This window comes from Colias eurytheme, chromosome 9 (genome assembly GCF_061535395.1).
Source record: "Colias eurytheme isolate Ceu_HAF_F1 chromosome 9, ilColEury1 Martin Lab GWU primary, whole genome shotgun sequence".
Taxonomy (NCBI): domain Eukaryota; kingdom Metazoa; phylum Arthropoda; class Insecta; order Lepidoptera; family Pieridae; genus Colias; species Colias eurytheme.
The window spans coordinates 4301547-4313824 of record NC_142988.1 but is presented as its reverse complement, the minus strand read 5'-3'; the positions used below and the strand labels follow the sequence as shown (position 1 = coordinate 4313824).

Below are 12278 nucleotides of genomic sequence, written 5' to 3'. Positions count from 1 at the left end.
AACTCTTTATAAGCACGATCGAGTGAGGTATAATAATGAAGGATTATGAAATTGGGAAATTAAGTTCTATGTCGCTAACATTGAATGTACCTCAGCGAGAACGTGACCCAATTCAAGCCCAAGTATTTTCGAATCCCAAAAGACCAATTCCAATTCATTAATTTTTAAAGTCACATTTCTATTAACCAATCATTTTTGTATAACAAAATATGTATATAGTACCTACGTCATAATTAATAAAAGTACATATATTTTTATAAAACATATTAATATCATTGAATTAAGCTCTATTAATACGCCAACATTTTAAATTACGCTAAATTATCTTTCCAATACGTATTTCAGTAGATTATCAAGTCTCCAAAAATCCTCAAATAATTTTAATGAGTTTTTAATAACCTTTCTAGAACGAGAACCTTCATCTCGGTTCCCTTTATATAAAGGAAACAAGGTCACAGTCGATCGCTTTGGGGATAAGAATTTCTCTGAAATAAACGTTCGTTGAACCCGTAAGGAGCTTATAAATTCAAGGAATCTTTACCGCGTTGATAATTTTATTAATCCAAACGCAACTTGATGGCAAATATAAGATTTCTCGAGACGGAAATTAATTTTGAAAGGTAATAAAAATTACTTTTTGCACCTGTGACTTCGTTGTGAGGAATTTCAATGATTGCGAAGTATTGATTACCTACGTAGAAAGCGGCAGATTAATTTTCAAGTTAGCTATTTAAGCCGAGGGCGGATATTACTCGTAGTAAAGTCAGTTTTTATCTGATAAAATTAGATTCAAGAGAGTGAATCTTTTTGTTTTATACTATATATTTAATTGTTTATATAAAAATAATAGTTTATTTGATAGAATATTACTATGAGACTGAACTTAATATTCGAGACATGAAAGCACGAAAATTGCAATATCCATTTTCATACTATACTATTATACTTAGTCAGTGTTGTAGATTTGATATTTATTTAAGAAATTACTTTTATTTCATTAATTATAGAAAGAAATACAAATGGTATTATTAATACTGACATAACAGGAAAAATAATTTTATACGATAACATGAACCCCGAAATATAACAGTGTACACAACTTGTCAATTATAAAGAACAAGGTACAATTATAATATTATACTAGCGGTCCGCCCCGGCTTCGCCCGTGGTAGGTACATATGAAAAATAGATGTTGGCCGATTCTCAGACTAACCCGATATGCACAGAAAATTTCATGAGAATCGGTCCACCCGTTTCGGAGGAGTATGCAGACTAACATTGTGACACGAGAATTTTATATATAAGATATTATACAGAAGAAATACAAGATACAAAGCTTTTTGTATTTTTTACGAAAGAGGATTGTTAATTTGTCGATTTTTCACATTTTCAAGTGTTGAACAGTTATGATGCGTAGCATGACTGGATTGTTACTCGACTCTTTTTAAAAAATTACTAAATCCCTTTTGACAAAAGATAATGCTAACTTAGCAAATCTGCTTTTTTTAGAAAGACTTACTTTGAAATTAATGAATTCGAACCCGCGTCCTTCTTAGCCAATGTCTGCCAGTCGATCCTGGACGCAATCAAATGTCTTGTGAAAATTATAATTCAAACCAAACTCTTGTTTTCGTTGTTTATTTATAATTATTCATTCTGTAATAGTTCTGTAAATAAAACAAGCATAGTTACAATTTATCAAACGATAGCTTAAGTTTTTAATTATATTACAATGAATTGTTTATTTCTAATCTTCAATTAACTTTAGTCGTTAGCACGAATAAAATACCAAAGAGCTGCAAAATTGTATCAAAAAAGAATTGAAAGAGACCGACACAGCTATTCCAGAGATGACCTCAAATATAAATCTACAGAATATCTTTTAAATAATAGTGCAGACGTAGTGTTATAAGTTATACGTTATATTATCGGAAAGCATGAGTTAGTGTAGGTTAGCGTTGGCTATTAGTTCGACATTTGACGCCGGCCAAGTTTCTATTTTAGTAGGGTTGAAATTTTAAGCGTAATATTTGAAAAATATTATTTTATAATGAAGCAAATTTTTACATCAGACAAAACCGGGATATAAGAGATAACATATTTTTAACAAAAATTTATTCGAAATCAATTTCACATCCCTATATACGTAAAGTATGTTTATTTCTTATATTATTTTTTCCAAGAATTTCCTTTTAGGTAAATAAGTTCAGCCACACCTTATTTCTTTGAGTGCTGTGAAAACTTGTGTTTTCACAAGAAAAATATTTTATCTCCTACTTCTTCTATTTACGTCTTGACTATATTTGTTGTATTCATGATAAATATATTAAATATGATTAATTGCAATAAAAAAATGTTTATAATTATATAATTGCTATATATATATAAAAATATATAAAAATCTTCAATTTTAACAGTTTACTTCAAGTCCCTTATAGAACGACGATTATATAGTAGAGTTTTTCACATAGTAAAATATAGAATTAGTTCGAATAGTATAGAAGGTTCTCCAATCACTTCCAAATACGTATTTACTGAAAACAGTGTAATCAAATGCTGCAACCCTATTAAGGGCCGCTGCAAGCTTTAATTAATGAACGACGTGGCTTAGTCACTAATTAAACTGCTACAGCAAATAAAGCGGTATTATGGGACAACGGACGGGACAATCATTCTGTAGTGAGGACAGGCGTTTGTAACAATAGGTAATGTGGGATGCTGCGACCAATATTACTTACACTTATGTTGTGGAATTGAAAGGGGATATGATTGCTTTTTTGTTTATAAAAGATATTTTTTTTTAGAAGTTCTTTAATATATTATTATGCTTAACTATATTACAGAGTGAATATCAAAATAATTCTTGTGATTTTTTCCGTTATGAATAAAGACGAAGCTAACTTATAAAGGTAAAAGTATTTACTCATTTTGTTATCTGCAGCAACGACAGTGCTGCAATTGCTCTACGCACGTTTTTTCTCATATTTTCTCGTTTGGTTGAATTTAGTTTATGCATACATAGAAATGTGTGCAAAAAGGCTATCGCTATCGGCCGACTGGTTGGATTATATCATAGAGCTTTGTATCTACGGCAGTAAAGTATGATTTTATATTGTAGAGACAACATGATAAGGTTTTTTCGTGTTGAGTCAACTGACTCTATACTGAAAAAAACATCGCAGATATAACTATATCGACTGTACATTCTATGCCAAATACAAAAACTAAAATTCTATGCCAAAAAATTGAACAATTTGCAAACGAGCCTTCATTTACATAGCTATGTTCAAATGGAAAACTAATTTAGTAAATCTTTCTATTTCTTATTTCATTTGAAACTGAAAGCAAGCTTTCTAGCTTATGAATAAGCATGCACCGTGCTGCTAATGTAAATGCACTACATTACTGAACATTGTCGATATTTCTATTACCTCGTAAATGCCAATTTATATTCCTCTCAATGTACGACTAGTTGGTTCAACTCGGAATTTTATTATAAACATCTTAATATAAAACAACGATGGAACGTAGCCGAACCGACTGGACTATAAATTGCATAGTTCATTGCTCTACCACCTAACTCTTCATTCGTTCTGTTTACCTGGTATTTCATTTTGTTGTGCCGCTCCGAGAAATTGGTTTCGGATAGAATGAAATATAATTATTGTTATCCTAGTAAAGGTTTATTATGTTTTTATAGTTTACGTTTCCTTTCAGCTGAAAAATAATTAAAGTAAGTTTGATTAATTAAATTTACGTTATGAAATTATTGATGTAATATGAAAATTGTAAGCCTACAAGAACAATTAATGATTTAATATTTTATTTTAAGCAAGTAAAATTGATAACAAGACAAAAATTATGAAATTGTTTATTTGCTATTATTTAAAATTAATTACTTACTAACAGTTTTTGAATGGATATTTTTTAAAGATTTATTTGTCATCTAAGATTTTTCAACTAGAAATGTCCTAATGCACATTATTATTATAATGTTCTGAGAGTTAAGATAATTCTTGTAGTGTGCTTTGTTTTCCTGTTCACTGAATAGTTTACGCATGAGATAATACATACAATATGTTGCCTTTGGCTATATAATTGTTTAATTTAATTTTAGTAATAAGAAAAGTCAAATTCAGAGTGTTTTAAAAATAAACATAAAACTTAATGCAAGATAAACTTAATATTTCCTTTGTATTTACGAGATGTGTAAGGGGGTTTTTAAAACAACATCATAATAATTATTGTAAACTACGATTTCAAATAGATACCTACCACTGGCTGGAGCATTTATTTACATTATATATAACATATTAATTTCTTGATTATTTCCCAGAACTAAAATTCCAAGTAATTTGTTGGACCAAAGGTTATTGTTTCAATGATAATTAAATTCGCAATAGTTACAGGGAACTGTAGAGATTGGAATTGAAATTTATGTTCCAATGTAAATACTATTTCATCAAATTCTATTGTTTCTTCACGACTGCCAACTTTACAGGGAGCAGTTTCTCTTAATGTGGGCAGCATCATAGATGTAAAGTTATATTAAACAAATTAATTGCTGACAGAAAAGATATGAAAAGACTGGTGAACAGGTTCCTTCTAGGGAAGTGCGCGTCATCTTATGTCATATCTTTACCTACCAGCTGGCGAGACCGTGGTCAAACGCTTCTCTATTCTTCATCAAAACCAAAAAAAAAGAACATTTCAACAGGTGGGATGAAATAAAAAGAAAACAAGTACACCGGGAGTGATAAATAATATTTCAACAAGTAAATTGCGTTTTAACCTTTAAAATACATTTAGTAGCTAAAATTTATACAGTTTGAATAGCATCTGTTCGGTTGGCAATTACAATATAATAGAAATAGTTTTCGCCACAAATAAACACAAGTTATAATGACAGCAGACTCCTGAAAATACAAATCTAATGGTCATTATTATTTCAGTTCTTAGCGTCCGGAGCCACGATGTACGCTGAGTTACGACCCCTCAGGGATCAAATCTACTCCGAAACTAATATATTATTTAAACTTTCCTCAGGTATGAATGTTCATTATTCTGAAAATAAATTCGTTTGCTTTGCTGTTGTGTTTTGACCTCCGTAAGCCGAGGTTCACGAATCTTAAAGCTAATAGCCCATTTATAAGAAGTTTGTGCCTACGTAGACCCGATTTCTTTCCTCTAAACTTTTTCCAGACAGTAATTTCCATCTTTATAGGCATCTAACTTCGGTACAAAGAAATTGAAAGGAAAATGTGGGTTACTTTTAAGGGTATTAAAACGAAATACGAGGTTTCGTTGTGAAAGCTTAGAATATATTTAGGAAAAGGAAAGTGTTTTAGATAAAATATTGCTTTAGGAATTTCTCCCAAGGTCTGAAAAAGTTGGTGATATTTTTGAGAATCATAAAAACAATGGAATAAAATGAATATTTCAACAGTACAGATGTTTTATTTCTTAGGCTATAAAAATATGGAACTGGTAAGAAATTAATTTTACTCGAGGTGTCATAAACAAGAGACGAACCTTAGTTTTACTTAAATATATCATAATACCTGCGGTTGTAACTCTGGAGAGCGCTGCACTGTATGTCGTTGACCCTGAAATATAGTGATATAACTAGATAAAAATATACAAAGCATTAGAAGTAAATTGAACTAACCTCAACATAATATTATTAGTACTTTAATAGTTTAGAATGTAATACAAATATTGATTATAAAGACCTGTGCATTTCACTACAACTTTATGCAGTTAGATGCTCAAATAGAATATTTACTAAAGATTTTTTTTAAATATAATGCTCTGAGAGTTAAGATAAAATTGAAATACATTTGATTGTTATAAATAGCTTCAGATGATCATAAAAGCTATTACTTACGAGGTTTTATTGTAGGTTAATGTATTCATTACTTAATTGTAAAGAAATTGCATGTGCCTTATAGAAAATATGAGCGTAAGTCAGTGTTTATTACAAAATTTCATTTGAGGAAATCACCTCTTTTCCTGGACAAAGACAAAGTGATGGAATAGAATGAAAATAATTGCACACAGCATCAGGTGTTTACATGCTTTGTGTTCATTATTTACTATTCGTAACAGAGTACTTCTTTAAAGATTGAATAATAATCTGAAGTGGATAATAGATAAAAAATAGTGGATAAATTAATTTGTGGAGCATACCTAAAAACTACATTAAAACTAGACGCTTAATTGAAAACAGTCATCAAACAATAACGATAAAATACAAAACAGAACAGAAATTGTTTTTTGTACCATTTTCCCCTTCTCTATGAGCAATTTCTTTTATTAAATACTCCATCTAATATCCTATTCTTGTTCCTTCTTTTATAAAATCTTCATAAATCATCCAAAACAATTTCTTTTAACTTAAAAATAAATCGGATTGAAAAATTGTAGTTTCATAACAAAATTTAATTAAATGATAACAATGCTTTGTAAGAGTACGTAACATAGCTTTGTGAGCACGTTGCACCGCGGGTCGTGACCTTCTGCTTGACGTCACCACCAGCATGGAACTTACTGAATTATATGTTTGAATATATTATATGTGTATTGTGTAATAATAAATAGATTAAGTTTATTTTCCCTTCAACTAAAATTTAACAAAAATGAAACATTTTATTTCAGTACAAAGATTTTGAGCTTTTCTTGGGCGTCATGTGATTATTGTTAATTTGGAAATTTTAGTAATTACAGTAAATCATAAGTCGTGGAATACAGTTGAAGGAAGAAGATGAAACAACATTTTAATTTTCTAACCTTAGTACCTAAGAAATAATTCAAAAAGATACCGATTTACTACTTTATTTTAAAAAACCCATAACTAACAGCGTAATTAAATCTATTTGAATTGTTTAAAAAAAAATCACTAACTACGGGCAAAGGTAACTCACGAAACACTGGCAAAATGAAAAAAAGCAATCCCTTGAATACTTCAAATCTATAATTAAATTCAAGTATCAAAACAGTCCAATTTACAAAGTCAAAGTATCAGTAATCATGCAATGTCCTATAAGTAGAAACAATAATACTTTAGTTTGTACTATCGGTCACATCTAGTCCAACACTGTACCACTCGCTGAGGGTGATACAGTAAGCGAATGACATACGAGTTATCTAACATTAGGATAGGATTGTCGTCCATGCGTTGCGAAGCTTAAAGAGCTATATTTTATTCCGCGTCAACCAGCAAGCAGCTGATATTTAGAAATAGGAGAAGAATTACTTCTATAGACAGCAAAAGTAGGTAATATCACTAACATAGCCTACACAAAAGTTCAAAAAACTTCTAAAAACATTATCCACTTAATATTTGTTTCAATAATATATCTAAATACTGAACAAAAACCAAGTACCTAGAGGAACCTCCAAATGTAGATAATCATTAAAATAATGGGGGTTGAGAGGGTGGGTATATTACGTATAAGTGGAGTACTCATCATAGCATGGCGATTTATCATCATAGAATGTGCATTATATACCTATGAAGATTTTATTAGCCCTACAGTAGTCGCGTGGTGTACACGTGTAATCCAGTGATACAAAAAGGTGTGCAGTACATGCAAAAAGTTTATATGTTCTGATCATTTTGAAATTGTATGCTTATTTTGTTTGCAAAATACTGATTAGACTAGGTTTTTTATGTATATATTTTTTTGATCTCATACAATGTGAATTATGTGATATTACGACTGCAAAAGAGGTATTTTTTTGTTGTTATTGTTTTTTCTAATCATAAAAGATATGGTTGTATGTTTTGTTGACCATTTTAAATATAAAATATAGTAAAGAAGAATTATAAATAAATAAACAGACTTTTAAATTTATTTGTGTACTTTTTCTTGTTTTAAAAATGGTATACCGCTTGTAGACCACGCGACTACTGTAGAGTTAACCCACAAATTATAAATCATCCGCTAAAAAATTTTTCGTTTCTTTTTGTAATAATATATTAAAGCTAATACTGGAACGCTGGTTTTAATGCAACTTGCATTCTTTACTTTACAAAAGTTCATCGCTCGGAATATGTTTGATTGTTTCAGTCAATTCATTTTAGAATTTTTGTTTGCGAGAGGGATCAAAGTTGATGTGCTCAGACCGACGATTGTCCTTTGTAGTTCTCATATCGTTCAAGAGATTGCTTCTACGTAATAAAGACAAGTCGAATGTTAATTCTAGGGGCATATATATAGCGAAATGGTACAGTACTGAATTCAGAATTGTCTTTAAACCAAATAATTTGTGTAGTTATTAACTTTTCAGGAGGCTACAATTTACTTGGAAAACTAACTATTAATTATTTAATATTTTAATTCCTGTGTTTTAGCATTCTCAACGAATTTATACTCATATCTTTCTCATTGCATCTTCATATCATTTTTCAAAATGACCACAAATAACATTTTCTGCACAGTCTTCAAAATGCATTATTGTTTTACATTTTGGTGCTTAAAGTATTAATTATAAAAGTATTTTTTCAACACCATTACCCAAATATAAAAATAATTATCCCGCCATGTTTATTTTTAGCTCGCGATGAAAATGCCGTCAACAAATCCTCTCATGAATTTGCTTCCGCGTGAATGTAGCGGAGTGCTTTGCCGGAATCCATTCCGAGTATAAAAGAAACCTTCATGTATTCAATAAAAACCCCGTGGAGGGTACGCGCTTTTATCCGAAAAAACCTCTTTTATCGAAGTGTGAACAGTTTTTCGCAGACTGATTTTTTTATGTTTCGGATGTATCATTAAGCCTTTGTGTGATATTTTTATATAATGACCTGTGTTAAAAGGATTTGTATAAATAAATGCTGTATCGCCAGGCTATTAAAATATATTAGGATGTTTTTTTTAAGAGGTTATATTTTTCTTACTGGCACCGTGAATTTCTACATAATATTATACCAACTTATGTACCAACGTGTACATAATAAGATACTATGTATTTGACTCAATACATTTTAGGGCGTCTATGTAATGCAGCCTACACAATTCTGCATCCGCATTCAAATTTGTTTCAATCATTTTATTATAATAGAGCCAGCCAGAATTTCTGGTACATAGTAAAATTTGCATACATGAAAGTACATTTATGGTACACAGTACACAGATATACAAACGTACAGTCATCCAATATCTTATGAAATTATGTTTTGCAAACGAAATGGAACGCATAACATTTGAATACGTAATTCAACTTTATGTAGATGGAGTTGGAAAAGCTGTTTAAAATTCCTGGATATTAGTGTGTGTGACATATATCACTTTACGTGGGTATTAAATAATCCAAGTTGATATTATTTGGAGGAATACATTTTTCCTTCTATCTTAAACATTAACACTTGTTCGAAGTATATTTTCCAAGAATGCGGTAATTTTATTTATTAACGGATCATGTTTTGTTTTGTTTTATTATTATTCTCTATCCTCCTTATGTTTTAGTATTTGTCATACATCTTTATTGATTTTTAAGATATCCAATGAAGAGAGTTTGTAAGAGCAATTTAATTTGTAGTAGCAGACAGCAGTACTCATACTGCTTTGTATAAAACTCAATATAATCACAATTTGTAGTAGCAGTACTCATACTGCTTGGTATAAAACTCTCGAACCTATTCATTTAACCAGATATTTTACAACCCATAGCTACTCCAACAATTGATTTATCGAACGACCATTAGAACTAACGATATAGCTAATAAAAACAACAGCAATCAATCCACTATACGTTATTGATGACCCACTGCTAGTGGAGATAAGGACTAGGTGATAGGGACCTTTTATCGTTAACCTCTTATATAAAAACTACGGCGAAACATTTTCGTAGAAAAATGGAACGTCAATATTTTCGGAACAATATGTCAGGAAAACCTTCTACGACGTAATCACGTTTTATTATTTCCCTTGATATTTATTTCTGTAGGTATATAAACATAGGGAAAATACAGGGAAAAAATATAGGGAAATTAACAAAATGGGAGATCCTGAAAGTAAAAAGAGCAAGGTGTCGATGCTAGAAGTTAAAAGCCGTTCAAATACTCGATCAATCGTGGGCTTCGGGCCTAAATCTATGAGCAGATTGAAAGTCCGCAGGCAGTCGTATGGTTTTGGTGGCGTCCCGGGTATAAGACCAGTTGAGAGAACCTCAAACGTATGTATTTAAAACCAATTTTATTATTTTGATATGAGAGGAAGTATAAAGACATAATATCAGTGCTATCTACGCGGTTTATTTATCTTTCTCTTTATTAAACTTGCCTTCCGAGAACTTTCCAACGTCTGGTCAGTGGAAAGTCAAACCAATTAAAACTATTGATGTACCTGGAAATTTTTAAACATTAATAACGATTAATTTTAATAAATTATTCATGGTAGAGATAGTTATAAGGAAAAGGTTCATAATGATGTTTGTTTATTCTATCCTCTTTTTATTCAATAAGAAAATAGTCTATATGTAGAACAAGTGAAACTACGGGTCACCGAATGTTGAATAACTACCCACGCTCTCATAAGTTCATAATTTTATCTACCTTCCCCTACGGCTATTGTTATAAGCCAGCGACCATATGAATATAAATGTAAATCGCTTGTTTATTTACGTCTGAAGGCAAGAGACTTTCTAAGAAGAATATGTGATCTTTGTAATACGAGACAATGTTTACCTGGTCTGTTTCTAGGTATACATTTTCTCAGTTCTTCTTCTAACCGACTATAACTCAGTTATTTTTGCTGAAATACATACTATTTTTTAGTATATTGTTCTTACATTTTTCTAATTTATTTATCACCGACAAAATAGTTATCCCTGGAAGATCAAATTACGTCACTAAAAACCAGGATCATTATTCATTTTAGCAATACATGATAATAATATAATTATTTTAACTTTTCTGTTTTCACCAGTTATTTTATCATAAAGCTATTTATGCCATAAATATCATTGATATCCGGAAAAAACTTTTTCTCGACATTTATATCTATTAAATAGTTAACATTTACAGTATTTATGTGATGAATTGTATTTGAATTATTTATAACTTGTCTATAACAGATAGCGATAGAATTCAAGCGACCGGGCCTGATGTATTTCCCAACCTATCAATTGACGTCAAATTATCCATTCCACTTGCCTACAGTCCGCAAGGAAATAGATGAGTTGCTTGACGAACATTTCACTGATCATAAATATAATGTTCAAGTAAGTATATTCTACTAATATTATAAAGTGAAAGTTTGTGAGGATGTATGTTTAGTTGTTACTCTGGCATGGAAAAACTACTGGACAGAATTAGATGAAACTTTACATTAATATCGTTTATACCTTCATCAAAATAACAGTGGTCTAATTCAACAGTTTTTCATAGGTCTCATTAATCCAGTATCAAATCATGCCCATTCGATTGGATTAGCATATTATTATTCCTACAACGTATAAAAACTTGCTCATTCCCAGGAATCACCGTCCCTAGCGCTGCGATTAGCTGGTGAACTGATGCGTAAGTTAAAAGCAATACAGTTCAACAGATACAGGATTATCACCGTAGTGACGATTGGGCAGAAGCGTGCCCAGAGCTACAACAACGCTATCTCCTTCTTGTGGGATCACGAGAGGGACAATTACGTGGACGTACAGAGGGAAGTCAATTCTGCGTTTATTCAGGTCACCGCGTTTGGGGTGTATTTGGATTGAATATAGCGTAGGCGGAATTAGTTTTTACTTTTGCATATTCAATCAAAATGGTAATTCAATTAATTTTTCCTGTTATAATAATACAGATGTTTTCTATTTATTTAGTCGTATACTCGTTAGTCGTTATATTAAAATAATAAAATAAATAGTAAATACGATCTGTGGCACGTGTTATCTTGTATTGACTTAATTTCATAAATATATTAATTTTCTTTACTTATATTATTACCATGAATATAAAACAGGGAATCATTGTTAATTATTAATAAATTTCATAAACATATTCTTGATTTTCATTTTCTCTACCACTATCGCGACATTTTCCACCCACAGTCTAATATAATCAGATATAAAAATAACGTTGATATAAGTTTCCGAATAACTTCTGACAGAGTTGGCTTGATAAACCGGAGATTATATCCGCTGGCTAAGTATGATGGAAAATATTGAGCTTATGAGATACGAAGTAGCAATATTTCTTAGATATTTTTTCTCCGACACTAATCCCGAGAGCGTCGTGTTTGATTATACTTATACGTATGATAATATTTTGGTGTAAC

General features: G+C 30.7%; 1 protein-coding gene across 1 annotated transcript; it reads left to right on the top strand.

Moving 5' to 3' along the window:
- Window positions 1–10002: 10002 nt before the first annotated feature.
- LOC149905738 (dynein light chain Tctex-type protein 2B-like) lies at window positions 10003–11718 on the top strand. The gene is made up of 3 exons (XM_090105217.1): window positions 10003–10179; window positions 11080–11226; window positions 11482–11718. The coding sequence occupies exons 1-3, from the start codon at window positions 10003–10005 to the stop codon at window positions 11716–11718; spliced, it is 561 nt and encodes a 186-aa protein (XP_089961343.1).
- Window positions 11719–12278: the final 560 nt, after the last annotated feature.